This window comes from Herpailurus yagouaroundi, unplaced genomic scaffold, assembly GCF_014898765.1.
Source record: "Herpailurus yagouaroundi ecotype Mexico unplaced genomic scaffold, PumYag 190, whole genome shotgun sequence".
NCBI lineage: Eukaryota > Metazoa > Chordata > Mammalia > Carnivora > Felidae > Herpailurus > Herpailurus yagouaroundi.
The window spans coordinates 23,784,877-23,804,842 of record NW_024412421.1 but is presented as its reverse complement, the minus strand read 5'-3'; the positions used below and the strand labels follow the sequence as shown (position 1 = coordinate 23,804,842).

The 19,966-nt window shown below is 39.2% G+C and overlaps 1 protein-coding gene across 2 annotated transcripts in view; it reads right to left on the bottom strand.

The window, feature by feature from the left end:
• Nucleotides 1-905: 905 nt before the first annotated feature.
• AP1G1 (adaptor related protein complex 1 subunit gamma 1) overlaps nucleotides 906-19,966 on the bottom strand; it is an 80,471-nt gene continuing 61,410 nt past the window's right edge. For both annotated transcript variants that reach the window (XM_040443008.1, XM_040443009.1), the window contains 10 exons: nucleotides 18,850-18,972; nucleotides 18,595-18,684; nucleotides 17,868-17,995; nucleotides 16,855-16,959; nucleotides 16,055-16,196; nucleotides 15,730-15,856; nucleotides 11,720-11,827; nucleotides 11,452-11,612; nucleotides 6,461-6,559; nucleotides 906-5,046 (listed from right to left, as the gene is read on the bottom strand). In XM_040443008.1, coding sequence (XP_040298942.1) covers nucleotides 4,945-5,046; nucleotides 6,461-6,559; nucleotides 11,452-11,612; nucleotides 11,720-11,827; nucleotides 15,730-15,856; nucleotides 16,055-16,196; nucleotides 16,855-16,959; nucleotides 17,868-17,995; nucleotides 18,595-18,684; nucleotides 18,850-18,972 — 1,185 coding nt within the window. In that variant the 3' untranslated portion in view covers nucleotides 906-4,944. The remainder of the gene's footprint in view (nucleotides 5,047-6,460; nucleotides 6,560-11,451; nucleotides 11,613-11,719; nucleotides 11,828-15,729; nucleotides 15,857-16,054; nucleotides 16,197-16,854; nucleotides 16,960-17,867; nucleotides 17,996-18,594; nucleotides 18,685-18,849; nucleotides 18,973-19,966) is intronic.

Below are 19,966 nucleotides of genomic sequence, written 5' to 3'. Positions count from 1 at the left end.
ATTTGAAGGAATGTTTTTTTCTGTGAATGTTTTCATTATTTCCAAAATAAAGGGACAAATAAACTAAGGGAGGAAACAGCATGGAAAACCCTTATAAGTGATAAAAATTAATTCGGTCCTTCTGGACTAAAGTTCAAATCTAAGCACTAATCATTGTATTGCTAAGTAAATGTCTGAACTCTATTATTACTGGGTAAACTTCTCTAATGTAGCTTTTAGATTTTCCTCTACATGAAATTATATGGAGATGAAAGTTAACCAAATTTAGTATTAGAAACAAAGATGAATTTTAACTAATCCATATATAAGGAAAGGTTACAGAAATGTCACTTATCAAACAGTGCCAAAGGGCACTTCTGCATAAACTAGATAAAGGCCACAGGCTCTATTCTCCTCCTCACTTAGGGGGCCGTCACACTCTCCCACTTCTCAATCAAGGGACTATAAGGGATCACCTGAGTAATAGAAAACCTACAGCTTCCAACTTCCAACCATTCTTCTATGGAAGAATTCATATAAAATAGATCATGAAACAGAATTCATTTTGGCTGGTCAATCTTTCCTCTTCTCAGTCACAGATACACTTAAACAATTTACAAAGAGAAGCTTATAACTAAAACCCCATCCTGACCCCTAATACACATTTCACCCTGACATGCTTTGCCTTGTTTGAGAATTCACCCATGTGGAGAAGTAAGCATTAGTTAATAATCATTAGTTAAAAATTTCCAATTGCACTATTGACTGTCTCTAAACTACAGATTTAAGTCATTCAAATTCCTCTAGGTGAGATTTCTGTAAAAGAAACATTAACAGGTCAGTAAGTTTAGCTCAAAGCTCTGGAATAAGAATTCATTCAAGCCTTTTCTAATCTACTTGTAAGAAGCAAGGAAGCAAATTTTAAATCATTTGAGTATTGACTTTTTATTATTAGTCACTGTTCATAATTTGTTTCAACCAAAAGACAATACACACAGAATTCTAATGCATCCCATGTAAATGTTTACATCCATTTTATTCCTCACTCACCTCTAAGACTTATCATTTAATTTTAAATTTTTTTTACATCTCAAAAATATGTCTGCAATAATTAGAATTAGCCGTCCCACTTAGAAACAGCCTTTAATATTTTTACAGTAAAGAAGATGTGATGGGGCTTAATGAAAATGTAACTTACAACAATTATGAAAGAAAAGGACTTTACAGGGACACAGTGGGAGTTCACAAAGGAAAGAGTTCAGAAGCTCTTTCCCATGAGCCCCTCCCCCCCCCCAGATAGAAAACAAAAACAAAACACACAAAGCGCAACAGCAGGTTCCAAAAACAAAAACGAAAAATCTCCAATGCTCCATCCTGAAGCCAGAATCAGCCTCATGGAAGTTCATGAAGCAACCGTGCAAGCTGCTTCAGCACGTCCTTCTGTTTAAGTGTCCAGGTCCTGGAACCCTGCAGATGGAGCCCCCTCACTACTATTGCTTGAAAAAGAGTGATTCACCTTCCACTTCTACAAGCAGCCCCACCTTCCTGAGCCAAAGCTGGTCAAAGTGTTTCAAACTTCAGGTCTTTTCCTCTTCAGTGACCCTCCCCACTCCCAAACGCATAAACACACAGTCATGAACCACCTCTCCACCAACCACAAATTTGTGAATATCCACTTTTTGCTCTCTAGCTCTCACTTGGTTTAGGACTGTGTGGATAAAATACATTCACTAGAAAAAAATATACACATTCAAACTCTTTCTTCCCCCTAGTTCTTGTGGCCCAAATATTTTCCAATGCAGAAAATAATCAAGTTGAACCTCAAACAGTATCCCCTTCCAATCTCTTCTAGAAGAATGTAAAAATGTAAAGCATGTTTATACAGTAGATGGAAATACTCAAACCATTAGTGCTGAACAGTTTTAAATGTCTACTCTCTTATATGAATGAAATACATCTTTAACCTAGTAAGAGGAAAGAATCCCCTCCGAACTGTTACACTGAGGAATGTTTCTTTAAATGAGAAAGACCTTAAAAGGAACAGATGATCACTACACACAGCATAAAACATTCCATGACTGTCCAAATCACCTCAAGGTAACAGCACCAGAGCATTGTGGGAGAAGCTTCTCGGGTAGAGCACCCTTCCTACAGTTTTTTGAGATTACTTAGATTAATTCTCCCTTAGGATTACTTTGGGGCTGGGGGTAGGAGTGACAGGAAAGAGGGGGAAAATGAGGTAAAAGTGCATGTGAAATTGTCCAAGTATGTGTAGGCTCACTGCTTATCACCCTGGAGTTATTAAAACAGCCATGGAAATCACTCTTTCCTCACAATGGCTCTGAAGTTGTAAATCTATTCAAATTTGCTCCCCCTCGAATGGTCATACCAGGGAAAGAAATTACTGAAATGTGTAAGTATTCATAAAAAATTAAGAGATTTCTCCTTTTAGCAGCAAGGCCAAGTACGAGGAGAACTTATTCTGATCCTAGAAACTAAGGCACGCTGAAGCTTTCAAAGATCCAATTACTTGGAACAGTCTTCACAACCATCAGTATCCTAGGCAGTTTTTTGGCCACTAGTTCTTCAGTGTGGTGCTCAGTTTCACTCTCCAAAACCACTTCATATTCTAGGCAGCACCCCTTGTGTTAAGGCCATGATTTTTATCCCTTTATCTAGACAAAGCTATGAATAATCCTATAACTCTACCTCGAAACTATAATCACCCATGGAGATTTGTTACTAGAGTAGACCCCTTCCAGCTCCGTTAGCTAGCACTGTCTTCTAGCATGGTCTTCAGCAGGTTTCTGAGATCCAACTCAGTACAATTAAAGAAACTTGAACTGGTCAACTATAAACGTGAAAGAAAATAAAGCCTCTAACACAAAGAGGAATGTTAGATAAATTCTATTGAAGAAATCCACCAATATTATGTTAACCCTATCATGTTTCACAGCATTAAGTATCCATCCAAGGAAATCAGTCTGCAAAGAAAGCTTAAAAGGCTGTATTTTTCATCGCACAGGCAGAGCAGCTGTTGGAAATATACACTAGTCCGCACTTGCCTTTACTGAAAACTATGCACAAGGTAATATCCTGTTCTTGACTCAATCAACCATTTACCCAGTAGGGTAAATTTTAGCAAATCTTGCTCTTATATAAGACCAGAAATCTTCCCCTTTGGAGCCTTTTAGTTCAACCCCCATTTGTCAAATGTTAGGAATAATCTAGCATCTGATACAGAGCTAGATTTGACAAGACACTGAAAATTTTAAGTAAAGGCTTGGGGAAGTGAAGGGGGAAAAAAAGATATTTGTACCCAGGTTTAAGACCAGAGCCAAAGTAGTCATTATACTGTAATAAATACAGTAATGATTGCAAACATTGTAAGAGCAAGGTGGGCCTGACTTTTTCTTTCTTCTTTTAGTGTATCAGACATGGCACCTGTGCACCTGAACGTACACGGTACATTCAATATGTGCCACAGGAGTCATCTTACCTCACTCCAGCAACTCAGCGTTAAGGTTTGATAACACAAGGGTCCTTTCTAAAAAGCACTCGGCACTCTCACTAGTTTAAAAAGCTCCAGACCTCAGGTCTTTGATGCAGATATTCATGAGATTGGCTACTCTCAAGACACCAACTTCTCAGACTCAGGAAAGGATATGCCTACCCTATGGTGTCCATAAGACCTCCTCTCATACGGGGGCAAGGAAGCTACAAGGCTTCATTCCAACACCATAAAGTACAATATAGGAAAGATTTCTTTAACCGCGTGGTCTTTATTTCAGTGCCAGTGTTACAGATACAACACAAATGTTCCAGTTAGAAGAAGGAATTCAAACGGAATGCCAAGGTCCAAGCCAGGCTCAGGAAATAAAAAGGAAGGTTTGGAATCATGAAGAAGATGACTCCAATATGCTCTAGGATGAGTCTGATACTCACTCTTCCTATGGGCAAAGGTGCTTTTTTAAAGGAGTCTGATCTTAAAAAGCTAACTCCTCTTTCCACCCATTTACCATAGTTCAACAGGCAAGTTATGGGCTTAGGAGAAACTTTTAAAATTTGTGGTGGGAACAGGGGCATTAATAACAATATATCCTTTAGAAATTGTTCACTTTGCACTTTCAGGGGAATCAATTCTGAAAATCATGGAGAATATTCATGACTACAGCTAAAGAATGGAGAGAAGGGGGAGCTGGAAGAGCCTTGGGAGTTTCTATTACAAATAGAGCACCATATCCTTCATGCCAAATCTCAACAAAAGCTCTTTTTAACTGCATCTGTCCAGTGTTTAAAATAACCTCTCCAGGTCTACCCAGTTCTTGGTAACAAACATACATACATGTGTGTGTCTGTGTGTATACAGCAATGCACAGAAAAGGCTACCAGGAGCCTAATGCCTCTTTCAAACATTGGGGGAACCAGTAGAAAAAGGCAGGGCTCCCTAAAGTCCATTTTTACATTTCCGTTCTGAATGCCTGATGTAAAAAGCGCCTGAAGATAGTAACCCAGCTAGTGAGGAATGAATACCCCACCTCGCCCAGTCCACAGAAAAACACAGTAGAAAGAAGGGGCAACTCTTTGCTGCACAGACAGAGTGAGTGTTTTCTTGCCATGGATTCTAGTCCTCTCCTCCAGACCAGCTGCTTATTTCCTCAGGGGCCCAGGGAATGTTGATTCTGGCTGTAAATGTGGGACGGGTGGAGAAGTGCGGACAAAGGAGAAGAGGAGGAAGAGTGCAAAGTAGCCTCCAGAAGCAGCCAGCCTCAACAGTGGAGGAGAGGAGATTCGTCTTTGACAATGCTTCAAGGTCAGCGATAACTTCAGGAAAATCCTCCTCAACAGTTCTCTTCAGCTCCTCATGCCCATGGTACAGTTGGGGGGGACTTGCCAGCGATCACAACCTCCTTCCCAGAGTTCCTTTGATTGAGTGGGACAAGAATGAGAATGGTGCCCAGGCCCTCATTGCCAGGACTGAGGGGGAAAGTTGTTCACCTCTGCTAGATCTTGCATTGCTGAGCCCTTGTGGTTATATGTGAGCTTGATCCGCATTCGCAGCTGTTGCTGTGGAAGAACAGAGAATTACAAATTATACACTGAAAGGAAATCTCTAGAATCTATGTGGGCCACAAATAGACTTTTTTTTTTTTTTGACAGAGAGCACATGTGCAAGTTGGGGAGGGGCAGAGACGGCGGGGGGGTTGGGGGGGGCAGGGAGAATCTTAAGCAGGCTCCAAGCCCAACAGAGGGCTCAATCTCCAACCCTGGGATCATGACCTGAGCCAAAATTAAGAGTCAGACACTTAACCAAATGAGCCACCCAGGCACCCCTACAAAATAGACTTTTAATCTCAAATGAAACAAATTATTTTACAGCAAAGCTAACAGGCAAACCACCACCATCCCTACTGCCTAGTACTCTGGCCAACATCATGCAGTCGAGTAGAGAAAATACATCTCCAAAACACATCATCAGCTCCAATCCTAGAACTGCATTAATGGGACAGAACCACTTGGGAGCATTTCATAGTCACACTGGCTGAGTGCTTTTCAAAAACATTCAACCTTTGGATCCAAGCTTCTAGAAAAATGAGGTAACATAGTCATCTTACGCTCTACATTCAGAGATACTGATGTTCTCTGTAAAACCAATAGTAAATGTGAACATAAACTTTTTTGTTCCCAGGACAGAAAAAAAAGAGTTAACTTATGGTAACGGAAGTCATTATAAGACAGCTCAATTATAAATCCTTTTGACTTTATGTGGCAGATTTCAAATATTAATGCACTAAGAAAATTTGTACTTTTATGTATCAGATCATCAAAGGAATCTATGCTATGCTATAGGCAGATACTCCAAAATACATTGCATAGCAGAGGAAAGGCAAAATGTTTTGTGAGAAGGAAATATTGGCGTTATTAGACACTGCTAGAAATCTTTCAAGGTGAAGAAATTCTCTTAACCATTTTCAAAAGCTGTTTGAAAACGAGTCAATTGATGACTATTAAAGAGTCAATTTACTTCTTTGAGAAGATGTAATGAAAATATTGCTTAATTTCAGTTTCTAAAGCTACTTTTCATTTGGCTGGTTCATTAAAAATGCTTCTACTTTTGCTGTGAATACTTACTACAGTAGTAAATGTGGATATATGGGGTTGTACAGATACTCTTACCCTAGACTGCAACTTGTGTAAAGATTAAAATGTCTAACCTTCCACTCTTCTGCAAAGAAATTAAACCTGTAAGCCTCCAAATTCTTTAAAGCTGCATTTTAATAAGTTGCCACTAAACCATTTCATGTGTCTGAGCTGCATTTATTATCTAATCTACAAAAGAATAAAGAGGTTAGAGTAGACCTTTCCCAGATTTCTTCTATGAATATGAGTCAAAAAAAACCCTAGAGAACCAAAGCAAAATTTTATTTCAGGAAATATGCTTATATTTCGCTCAGATATTGCCTTCAAATGTGCTACTCACCTTCTGTGGGTTCAGAACTTTAATGACTTGTGTGATGGTCCCCGTATTAAATGCTGGGACAATGCTGCTACTAGGAGACAGAAGCTGCAGCTGGAATGTCTGTGGGGAACAAAGGGCACTCTTCAGAAAAAATAATACACTCAATACTGTGTCAGAGATGTCAACAAATAAAAATGTCAAGACACTAACATGATTATTCAAGTAACAGATTTACCTACTACTATGCTCTATTTGTTTTCCAGATACCAGCAATTCATAGTATGTGGGCTGACTATAACCTTCATGTTATTAAAAAAAAAAAGCCACCGTTAGGTCTTTGATCATGAAAACTAGCAATGAGCCACTCTCCTCTTTACAGCAAAAGGAACTTTAGCCTACCACTTTTCAAAAGGTGACCAATTCTTGTTTTGGCAACCTCACTTAATAGTAACTGATCAACTACGCAGGTAAAAAATGGGTGTCTGTGGCTAAAGAAAGCTAGAAAAAAAGAAAAAAACCTTCTAGAAATAACAAACCAGCATACCATTCACCAACTACAGCCCTTTATGCTTTGGTGTGAGTGGGATCAGGAGAGTTGACCTTTTGTTTTCTAAAGTCTACATAATCTGGAATGTGTCAAAGGCTACATGACAGAGGTAAAGGAAAAGCTGGAAAGAGCCCAAATGTTAATATGTATGTGGAATACACCAGGATCTCTCCATTAGTGACACAGGGATTAAGAGAAAAATTACGTGCAGAACTAGCCTATACAGCAAAAGACCTGGAAAAGCCAAATGCCACAATTTTTAGTGTAAGTTTCATATGTTTGTTCACAGAGAAGAGATAAAAGTGCTGTAAGATAGGTCAACTATAATTTTTAGCACAATATAGTATATATATGTAGCGATTCTACATACTAGGATTTTTTCTTTTTTAATTCAAGTTTATTTATTTTCAGAGAGACAGCACAAGCAAGGTAGGGGCAAAGAGAGAGGGGAGAGAGAGAATCCCAAGCAGGCCCTTGCACTGTCAGCGCACTGCCCGACATGGAGCTGGAACTCATGAACTGTGAGGTCATGACCTGAGCTGAAGGCAGACGATTAACCGACTGAGCCATCCAGGTGCCCCTATACATTAGGACTGTTAAAATCTTTCCTGAATATGGGGCGCCTGGGTGGCGCAGTCGGTTAAGCGTCCGACTTCAGCCAGGTCATGATCTCGCGGTCTGTGAGTTCGAGCCCCGCGTCGGGCTCTGGGCTGATGGCTCAGAGCCTGGAGCCTGTTTCCGATTCTGTGTCTCCCTCTCTCTCTGCCCCTCCCCCGTTCATGCTGTGTCTCTCTCTCTGTCCCAAAAATAAATAAAAAATTAAAAAAAAAAATCTTTCCTGAATAGTGTAGTCTTCTAAAATATTAGAGAGTGATCATCATCACGGAAACACAAATCAAAACCACAATGAGATACCATCTCACACCTGTCAGAATGGCTAAAATTAACAACTCAGGCAACGACGAGAGATGTCAGCAAGGATGTGGAGAAAAGAGGAACCCTTTTGCAGTGCTGGTGGGAATGTAAACTGGTACAGCCACTCCGGAAAACAGTATGGAGGTTCCTCAAAAAATTAAAAATAGAACTACCGTACAACCCAGCAACTGCACTACTAGGTATTTATCCAAAGGATACAGGTGTGCTGTTTCAAAGGGGCACATGCACCCCAATGGTTATAGCAGCGCTATCAACAATAGCCAAAGTATGGAAAGAGCCCAAATGTCCATCAATAGATGAATGGATAAAGATGTAGTATGTATGTGTGTGTGTGTATGTGTGTGTGTATGTATGTATGTATAGGTGATGGGAGTATTACTCGGCAATCAAAAAGAATGAAATCCTGCCATTTGCAACAAAGTGGATGGAACCAGAGTGTATTATGCCAAGGAAAATTAGAGAAAGACAAGTATCATATGGCTTCATTCATACATGGAATTTAAGATACAAAACATGAACATAAGGGAAGGGAAGAAAAAAGAATATAAAAGCAAGGAGTGGAACAAAACATAAGAGACTCTTCTAAAAAAAATTTTTTAATATTTATTTTGAGAAAGAGAAAGAGAAAGAGAGAGAGAGAGAGAGAGAGAGAGAGAGAGAGAGAGAGAGAGAGAGAAAGCGAGCTCAAGCAGGGGAGGGGCAGAGAGAGAGGGAGGCACAGAATCCAAAGCAGGCTCCAGGCTCTGAGCGGTCAGCACAGAGCCTGATGTGGGGCTCAAACTCACGAACTTCAAGATCATGAGCTGAGCCAAAGTTGGATGCTTAATCGACTGAACCACTCAGGCACCCCAAGAGACTCTTAAATACAGAGAACTGAGGGTTGCTGGAGGGTTTGTGAGTGGGGGGAAGGGTTAAATGGGAAAGGGCATTAAGGAGGACACTTGTTGGGATGAGCACTGGGTGTTACATGTTGGGGATGAATCACTGGATTCTACTGCTGAAATCATTATTGTACTACATGTTAACTATCTTGGGTGTAAATTAAAAAATAAATAAAAATTAAGGAAAAAAAGAAAAAATATTAGGAGAAAAAAGAAAGAGGGGAAAAAGAGGAAGAGGAAAGAAGAGAGAAGGAGAGAAGAGGGGGAGAGTGAGAGAGAGAGAAGGGAAGGGGGAGAGACACAGAAAGAGATGGGAAGAGGTGGGGCTGGCAGAGAATGAGAGGAGGGAAGTCTAGCCATCTGTAAGGACCAAAACTTTACTGTAAGAGTGAAGAGATTTAGTATCAACTCACAGACTTATCATGTTGGGTCTTATCATAATTGTATTGTCAAGATGGATGATGTAAGCTAAAATATTCTTTATTTATTTACATTATTTCATCAAATGTAAAATGCCATTAATTGTAATTCACACCATTTTATGTACCCCTGAGAAAGATAACAGGTTACCAATTAAACTATGACAAAGTATTAATTTTAAAATGCATCTCAATTTCAGAGATAATAAAAAGTGAAAACAGTAATAGAACCTATAAAATATGGTATTTTGAAGTTCAAGATACATCATGACATGCAAGGAGGTATTGTAGAGTACAACACCAAAAATAAGGCTATGCTTTAATGGCAGAGGTGATATGTTGCTAGTACACAGCCTCAGGTAACAAGTGTAAAACCCTAAGTTGTAGCAGCTAACATTTACTGAGCAATGAACACATGAAAAGTGCTTAAAACAGTAAACAGCACATAAAACTCATCTAATCCTCAAAGGAACTCTAGGAAATAGACATCATTATCACCATCCCCTCTTTGTAAAGGAAGAAACTGAGGCACACAGTTTAAGGAACTTGCTTAATGTCACACAATTAGTACTGAAACCACTCCATTCTCCTAAAACATCTACATTACTCTAGTTCCTAAAAAATGCAATTAAAGGTGGCTTTTGCAAAATCAACAGTAACCACAAATAAAATGTCTTCAGTTTTCAAAAATGTGTGGTTTGAATGTCACACTTCACATGTCACTGCAAAGATAAGGTTAGCTTAGTCTAAACCAAGGGCTGGCAGAGGCGCCTGGGTGGCTCAGTTGGTTAAGCATCAGACTTTGGTTCAGGTCATGATCTCGTGGTCCGTGGGTTCGAGCCCCGCATTGGGCTCTGTGCTGACAGCTCAGAGCCTGGAGCCGGTTTCAGATTCTATGTCTCCCTCTTCCTCTGACCCTCCCCTGTTCATGCTCTCTCTCTCTCTCTGTCTCAAAAATAAATAAATGTTAAAAAAAAATTTTTTTTTAAACCAAGGGCTGGCAGACTATGACCCATGGGCCAAAAATGACCTGACATCTTTTCTGTAAATAATGTTTTACTGGAACATTTATTGTGCAACAAAGCCACACTCCTTCATTTACATGGTGATTATGGCTTTTTTGTTTTGAGAGAGAGAGAGAGAGAGAGAGAGAGCGAGCGAGCTCTAGCAGGGGAGGGAGAGAAAGAGGGAGGGAGGGAGAAAATCTTAAGTGGGCTCAACACTCAGCAAGGAGCCTGACACAGGGCTCAATCCCATGACAATGGAATCATAACCTGAGCCAAAATCAAGAGTTGGTCACTCAACCACACAGGCACCCCCCTTTTTTTCACTATAACAGCAGAAATGAGTAGATGCAACAGAGATCATATAGCCTAAAATACTTACTATCCTATCCTTTACAGGAAAATTTTGCCTATTCTTCATTCTCAATACACCGAACTTTTCATTATCAAAGATGGGACATAAATATTCCTTAAACTAAGATCTGGTATAAATAAAACTAAGCAGTCATTGTATCAATAGTAAACTAGGTATTAATGAAGGAGGAATGACTGTTTCTTTCACTCAAATACTGAGATGAAAACTGTCAATTCTGATCCAGTGACTAGAAGAGAATACCAAATAAAGTCCTTCGTCTTAATGAACTTTAATTCCATGTTAGTATTTGTGTTTTTCAGGTGTTTACCACTGTATTTCTGAACTCCAACCTACCCTACATGCCCCTGAGCATTAGTAGACCACCTCACAGAATTCTGCTGTGAATCTCATTAGCGATAATCAGAATGTCCTTTATCCTTCAGGAATAACTGTAAAAATATTTAAAGTATTTAAAGTAATATTTAAAGTAAAAAGTATTCATTAAAAATGACATACTTTGGGGCACCTGGGTGGCTCAGTCGGTTGAGCATCTGACTTCGGCTCAGGTCATGATCAGTTTGTGAGTTCAAGCCCCATGTCGGGCTCTGTGCTGACAGCTTTGAGCCTGGAGCCTGCTTGGGATTCTGTGTCTCCCTTTCTCTCTGCCCCTCCCCCACTCACACTCTGTCTCTCTCTCTCTCTCAAAAAAAAACATGCTTTAATGAACCATAATAGTTACAGTACTGTTAATTTGGATTAAACCTGCAAATTTGATTTAACCTCTAAAGCTTAAAATATATCCCTCAACAAATGTGTGAAAAAAAATCAATCTTTAATCAAAGGAAAAAGACAAAGACAACATTGTAGTACCTTTGGTACTGCAGCTTGGAAAACAAAGTCTGTCATGTCCAGCTCTGTGCTGTTGGAGGCCTGTATCGTTATCACTGTGACACTAGGGTTGGTATTTGACCGTTCAAAGGTGAATTCTATCTTCAAGCCATTCTTACTGTATGCTGTGATGGAGGGGATGCCTGGAAAGCATGGGAAGATCAGTCTAACTGCAGTCAGCTTAAGGCTTGCAGAATTATTTTCTTCTTCAAGAACCACCTCTCACTGATGGTGATACCAGTAACCATACCTGTAGTGATGTCATTGAAGAGAGGCTGTGATGAAAGCCCATCCAATAAGAAAGGAGGCTGGGATATCTGTGGGACTGAGGCAGGAGCAGGAGTAGCAGCCGGAGCACCTAAATGAAGCATTCCAATGGTAAGTCAATCTTAGCCAGCATGACAAAGCTCACCAAAAAAATACAGGAGAAAATTATTGGATCTCAGATTAAGAGAAGGATTCTTTTTAAACAAGATGCAAAAAGCATAAACCATAAGAGGAAAGAACTAAACATTCAAATACTTTAAAAAGAGTAACTCTTATTTAAAAATACTAAAATAAAATAGAGAGACCACAGGCAGGGGAAAAATATTTGCTACAAAACAGCAAATGGATGTGTATACAGAACTATAAGGATTTTCTACAAATTGGTAAGAAAACAAGGTAACTCAATTTAAAAGTGGTAAGCACCTATACAGGATGCCTGGGTGGCTCAGTCGGGTGAACATCTGACTCTTTTTTTTTTTTTTTTTTTTTAATTTTTTTTTTCAACGTTTATTTTTGGGACAGAGAGAGACAGAGCATGAACGGGGGAGGGGCAGAGAGAGAGGGAGACACAGAATCAGAAACAGGCTCCAGGCTCCGAGCCATCAGCCCAGAGCCTGACGCGGGGCTCGAACTCACAGACCGCGAGATCGTGACCTGGCTGAAGTCGGACGCTTAACCGACTGCGCCACCCAGGCGCCCCTGAACATCTGACTCTTGATTGCAGCCCAGGTCATGATCCCAGGGTTGTGGGGATGAGCCCTGCACTGGGCTCCGCACTGAGCGTGGAGCCTGCTTAAGATGCATATTCTGTCTCTCTGCCTCTCTCTCTCCCCGCCATGCCCCTCTACCCCCTCTCCCCTGCTCACGCTCTAAAATAAAATTTTAAAAAAGAGTGGTTAAGAGATATAAACAAGCAATTTGCAGAAGAGGGAACCTGAATGAAAAGAGAATCATATGTAAAGAGATACTCAACATTACCAGTAATGAGGAATACAAAGTTTAAAACCACAATGAGATACTATTTCACATCCAACAGAATGGTGAAAATTTCAGTGTCTGATAATACCAGATACTGGTAAGAATAAGGAGCAATGGGGACTTCTAATCTCTGCCATAGAGATGTAAACCGGTACAAACTGGAGAACAATTTGGCAACAGGAGAGCTGAACATGATTATTCCTCTAAATTTCCTCAACATCAGGGTACCTGGGTGGTTCAGTTGGTTAAGCATCCGGCTCTTAGTTGCAGCTCAGGTCATGATCTCACAGTTCATGGGTTCAAGCCCAGCATCAGGCTCTACATGGACAGCACAGCATCTGCTTGGGGTTCTCTGCCCCTCTCTCTCTGCCCCTCCCCTACTCACACGCTAGTACTTTCTCTCTCAAGAATAAATAAATTTTAAGAATTTTTAAAAACTAAGTTCTTTGACCTCAAAACTACTGAAATTTTAGGCTAATTGCTTGCTGTGGGGGCTTTGTGCCTTGTAAGATATTTACCAGCGCCCCTGACTTCTACCCATTAAATGACAGTAGCATCCTCCCAGTTGTGACCATCAAAAATATCTCTAGACACTGCCAACCCCTGATGGGCAAAACAATATTTTCACCATCATAATAATTTAATAATATTTTTATTTTACAAGCTAAGTAGATCAATACATTTATTAAATTTTATTATTCTTTATTTTTAATTCTTTTTTTTTTTTGAGTGTGTGTGTCTATCAGTGGAGGAGGGGCAGAGAGGGAGGCAGAGGATCCAAAGGGAAGCGAGCTCTGCAGTGAGAGCAGAGAGCCCAACGCAGGGTTCGAACTCATGAACTGTGAGATCATGACTTGAGTCACCCAGGTGACCCTAAATTTTATAAATGTTAGAATTTTAACACACACATACACACAAACCCTGGGAGGGGTGGTATAAAATGGGTGAAGAAAGTCACCAAATTACCATTTTTATTTGATCCTTCCAAACAAGAACAAGTTGAGGATCATGCAAGTGATAGTAATGACCATGAACTGAGAGAAATCAGGAATACAAGAAGACGCATAAGAAAACACAGCAAAATAAAGAGTGCCTTTTAGGTGTAAATAGATTTCAAACTACTTATGAAATTAACTGCATATATATATACCTTTTCAAAAAGGATTAACAAAGTGAAGTAAAAGAAGGCTAGAATCTTTTTGTTTTTTAACTTATTATTTGAGAAAGTGTGTGCAGACAAGCACTAACGGGAAGGGCTCAAAACCATGAACCATGAGATCATGACCTGAGCCAAAAATCAAGTCAGGCTTAAGCTTAACCGACTGAGCCACCCAGGTGACCCATGAAGCAAACTTTTTAATACAATGTTAGACAACCATTTAAAATTATAACTGTGAAGATTATGTACTAACATGGAAATGCTAGTATGTCAATAAGTAAAGTGTATCATCTATACATTGTGGTTTTTTTTTTCAATGTTTTATTTATTTTTGACAGAGAGAGAGAGACAGAGCATGAGCGGGGGAGGGTCAGAGAGAGAGGGAGACACAGAATCCGAAGCAGGCTCCAGGCTCTGAGCCAACAGCACAGAGCCCGATGCGGGGCTCGAACTCACAGACCGCGAGATCATGACCCGAGCCAAAGTCGGACACTCAACCGACTGAGCCACCCAGGCGCCCCTATACATTGTGTTTTAACTAAGGGGTTGTTTTTTCCATATAACCAGTAGAGCTATGGCATTTGAGGATTTGGAATTACTTGTGAATGACTCAAAAATATATGACAAGTAACACTTTGAAATTTTGTTAAGACATAAATATAAACCATAAGCTCTGGGAGGATGCTGTTAGGAAAAACCATTTAGCCAGTCTAGATGACCATCCAAAATCTTTATTCTATGGCTATTTTCTATTTGAGGCCATGTATGCAGTAACACGTCATTATACTTGAGACAGCAATTATATGTGGGGCGCCTGGGTGGCTCAGTAGATTAAGCATCTGACTTTGGCTCAAGTCATGATCTCGTGTCGCAGTTCGCGTGTTTGAGCCCCACATTGGGTTCTCTGCTGACAGATCAGAGCCTCGAGACTGCTTCTGATTCTGGGTCTCCTTCTCTCTCTCTGTCCTTCCCTGGCTTGTGTCCTTCCTCTCTCTCTCTCGTTCTCTCTTTCAAATAAAACTTAACAACAACAACAAAAAAGACAGGAATTACATGCTACAGTGATACTCTTGGACTCAGAGGTTCATAATATCACCGAATACATCAGCAATTACTAATGTCTACCATATATAAACAAACGTAAGAAAAAAACATTCCCAAATAAAAAGTTAAATTTGAGTATTATAATTATGGACAATTTTCTCCATCTACTGCTTTATTAAGAGAGAGAGGAAAATAGGTTAACATCTCTCCACTCTCCTTAGCCACTGAAAACTAATCAGGAGTAGAAAGAAGTGTAGGAAAAGTGATGTATTACAACAATAACTAAAAGCAGAAGTGACTTGGGATCTATTTCTTTTGTAGCCTGAAAAAGAAGTCCTTTCTATCTTAGGGGCGCCTGGGTGGCTCAGTCGGTTAAGCATCCGACTCTTGATTTTAGCTCAGGTCATGATCCCAGGTTCATGGGTTAGAGCCCCACTTTAGGCTCTGCACTGACAGCACAGAGCCTGCTTGGGATTCTCTCTCCCCCTCTCTCACTGCCTCTCCCCCACTCATGGTCTCTCAAATAATAAAAACAAAAACTTAAAAAGAAAGTCCTTTCTATCTTAAATACAATGGGAGCAATTTATCCTCCCAAAACTAAAAACTGGATTTTAAGGAATTCCTATGAATTACCTCTAGAACATTAGCATGGTAGCTTATATCCCAGATATTCTGAAGATTCTATTCCTACTTCTTACTTAGCCTCTCCCATCTTTAAGTGATCCATGTGCCAGAAAGTCTATGTTCAGTGCAGTTTTTCCTGAAGGCCTTTATCCCCAGCCAAGCATTAAATAACTCCAGTCTGCTCTCACCTGTAAGGTTGATGTCTCCCAGCAAATCGAGAAGTTCTCCACCAGCAGAAGCTGGTTTGCTTGTAGGTACAGTTGGAATAACAGGTGTTATGTCATTTCCTCCCAACAAATCCAATAAATCATTGGCCTAAACAAAGAAATAGTATCTCAATTCATTAATCATTTGTCTAATCTGTATCTAAGGCAAAGCTTTTTCAAGACTTAAAAATAAGGAAGAGAACCATGAATCAATCTAGGAACACTGAAGGGAATCAGATAAGAGATAGGTCATAAAGAACTAACTATAATATCATGAGGATTCCCAGATAAACAAGTGAAAAGCTACCTGGCTGGTGGGCTGTGGCCCAGAGGGTGGTGGTTTGGTCTCTAGTGGAGCTGGTTCTGTCTCTCCATTTGTCTGCACAATCTCAGTAGGGCCATTTGTGGTCACTTTTTCCATGACAGGCATTCTCTCAAGCAGGGCAGACCTAGAAGAATCTGAAGTGGTTAAACTCTAGGCAGTTAACCTAGATTCCCTACCCAAGAAAATCACTGTTACTATATTGGAGTCAAACATGGACAGCCATCTCCCCTCCCCACCCTGTAACACACACACTAAAATAGAAGGTGGATTACAAGAATACATGACCTAAATTCCTAGCTGGATTAAGGGCAGGCAAGAAACCTTGAATAGACAAACTGTCCACCTAAATCCCAAGAGACTGGGATTTCTCAGTGGTAGAGAAATTGGAACGAAAGAAAGGTAAATAAGTAGGTATTAACAATCTCCAATCACGAAGATACTGCGTAACAGAGGGGGGAAAATAATCACGCATCACAAAGTTAAATATATGAGATTCTCTTGAAAAAACACAACTTCCACTTCTTAACCAAATAAAATGGAAAATGAAGCAAACATCTCATACCAAAAGAAGAGAAAGGGAATGATAGAACATGGTTAACTTAAGTGTTTACAGGTAGGCAGAACAGAAAATGGACAAATGGAAGCAGTCAAGCAATTAGGACTAAACAGACTTGTGAAGCCCAGTTAACAAAGCCTGAGGATTGAGTCTCCTTTGTGGATTATCATGACAATTTGCTCAGGATGCTAACAGCCACATGCATTGCTTGGTTTCTTTCACTCACCTCATATGATCATATTTCTTAAAAAGTGCATTATATTCTACTGCCCTCTGCTGGAGTTCCACATCAATGCTGCTTCCATAGATGGAAACCACTTTCTTAATTCGGCTTTGGGATAAAATGACAAACAAATTCAAATACCCGAAAGAAAGTTCATAAACAAGTAGAGTGAATAAACAAACCAGAGTTTTCTGGTTAAAAATATGAAATACTCATATTTCCTTAATTCACGCATCTTTTCAAAAACAAAACACCTCTCCTTTATCTTCTTTATCCAAAACACACCTCAACACCATCACTTACCACTGTACTTATTCTAACTGTAATGCTAGATTTTGTCTGTTAAATATCCCATACCCTGAAATCTGCAGGAAAAAGTACCCATTATTAATTTGCTACAAAAGAAGTGTGTAATATTCATTCTCTTCTTTAAGGGTCACAGCATCAGACTTTTATCAATAAAGGGTTATTACCTGACAGCAAATTCTTCTAGCTCACAATTTAAACAGTTAGTAAAAAAATATATATCATTTCTTCACAGGACCTTACACAACATCTAAGAGAACTAAGTTTGCCTTAAAAATGCTTGGCTGGAAAACTAGTCCAACTGACTTTTATTCAAAATAGTGAAGAGGAGAATTTAAAAATTTAACCACCAAAACCTTCAGGATTTTCTTCCTATTCAGACATCTCAAAATATTATAATAAACCCTTATACGGGGAAAGTAACTTCTTACTTTAAAAAAAGAGAAAAGGCATTAGAAGTCAGATTTTGAAAACATAACTTTTCACCTTCAAAATAATAAATGGTGGGGTGTGGGACTAAAGCAAAGCAGAGTATAGATAAAATAAGGATGAACTACAAATTAATAATTATTACTGTGGATTGACAGGTGTATACAACTCATTTTACTATCCTATTTTCCTATTTTTGCCCCTGCTTGAAATTTTCCATAACAAAAAGTTTTTAAAAATTACAAAATAACATGTTCATCCTACTTTTTCTCCATACTCACTTTACAGTACAGGTGAATCTAGTAGAAAGCTTCATAATGGCAGTGAGGGCATAACCTCGCGTCACAGAGGTGGACATATTAGAGATGAGGACACTTTCTAAAATATCCAACACTTCATCTTCTGTTACCTGGAGAGAAAAACAAAACAAACAAACAACAAAAACAAAACAAAACAAAAAAAACGCAGGATGAATCCTAACAGTAAAGATCTAAATCAGATACCAAGTCACAGGATGCCACCATCATTACCAAAACTTTAACACTAACTGTGCTTTGCCAGAGTAACTGTAAAAACTGATCCATCATCAATCAGAAGCACATAGGAAGGAGGTTTAAAAAAAAAAAAAAAAAAAAAAAAAGGAAAACACCCAGTGGGTACTGAGACATATATAGCTTCAAGAGGTAGAAGTAAAGAAAATAACAAGATAAACAGAGTTCAAGTGTTGTTGCCACAATTTCTCCTAAAGCCAGTTCCTTGATAAGCAAATGCAGACATGGATAGGTCTCATTTCTTATCAAGCCAAAGGGTGAGAAGTAGATCTAAAGATGGTTTTAAATCTCATCAGGGCAGCTAAATTCCATCTCAAAAACTGGCAAGTTTCCCAATATAATTCTGGGATTACTTCTTTAAAAGGTTTTCAAGGACTCAACCTCAACTCATTAAACACTATCCTTTCATAAACCAAAACACTATTTTCCTCCCTCCTTAAAGAGTGACACGGAGTACCTGAATAGGCTCTTCCTCTTCACACTGGCCTGATACAAGAAGATCTCCATATTCACCTATACACCATGCAGCGACTTGTACCAAAGGTTGCTGTCAAAAGAAAGTCACCATTTGTCAAAGGCTTTCAATCCTTGCAAGGATTAATGCAGATCATCTAATCATAAAAGATGAAACCAAGGCACATCTAGAGTGTTAGTAATAAGAACACACCAGGAACTAACGGGTAATTTCCCCACCAAAGTAGAAAGTACCTACTTGAGAATAATCACCAAGAATTGCTTTGTACAAGCGCTGGACAGTATAGGCATGCATCTCCACACTATTGGTTATCAGCTGGATCAAGTTAGGGACTGCGTCATCACGAACATAGCTTCCTGCCTAAAAGGAAATGCAAACAGTTATCCCTAGAAACACACCATAATGATAAGAAGTGTTGGCTACTGCTTCTATTCAAAGGAGACTACTACAAAACACCCTCCACGATAAAGTTGGTTCCAATTCTCAGGCTCATAAGCAGCTCAAACTTCAAAGTCTTACTTATTCAAATTGCTTACTTCTTATTTAAATGAATATTCTAGGTTTTTCAATTTTACAAAAAATAAAACAAAATGTCCTTTGTCAAAGGAAAAGTAAAATATAAAGGATTAAAATTTCAAGAAAGACCTTTTCTACTCAAAATAGATTAAGCCTAAGATTTCAAAAATTTAAGTAGAATATTCACTGCAAACTCTCCCTTCTCACAACTCCCCAGTACAGTTAAAATCACACAGGCTACCTATAGCAGCCACATCACTCTGGGGGAAGGAGACAGGGGTGTATATCAGAGGTCCAAAAGGGCAGCATGTGAAATAAGAATTAAATAAATAGTACTCTTTTTAAAACTTCGATTTAAAACATCACACTGTCCTTTAAAAACTAGAATTTATAAACATTATAGAACCATCAGTCACACAAATGGGAAGTATTTTGTACTTAATCATCCACGCTTTAAAAACAAAAATAAACCTGGTCTCTTTAATATTCTCTTGACTAGTGGAATCTGAAATAGTATTTGCAACCATGAAACAAAGTAAAGCTATTTAACACCAACAAGGAAGCTAAATCTCATCCTTGTCAGAGCATTATAACAAGGCTGTACAGGATTTAAAAACAGTGGAACCTGTGCCTATCAGCCCACCTTGATCAAGCTCCCATTACTAGACAGAGCAGCAGATCTGATTTACGAGTGAGACCAGGAAAAGGAAAAGGAAACAGAGAGAGAAAGAGACAGAGAAAGAAAGAGGGAGCTTTTCAAGAGTGAGACCAGGAAAAGGAAAAGGAAACAGAGAAAGAAAGAAAGAAAGAAAGAAAGAAAGAAAGAAAGAAAGAAAGA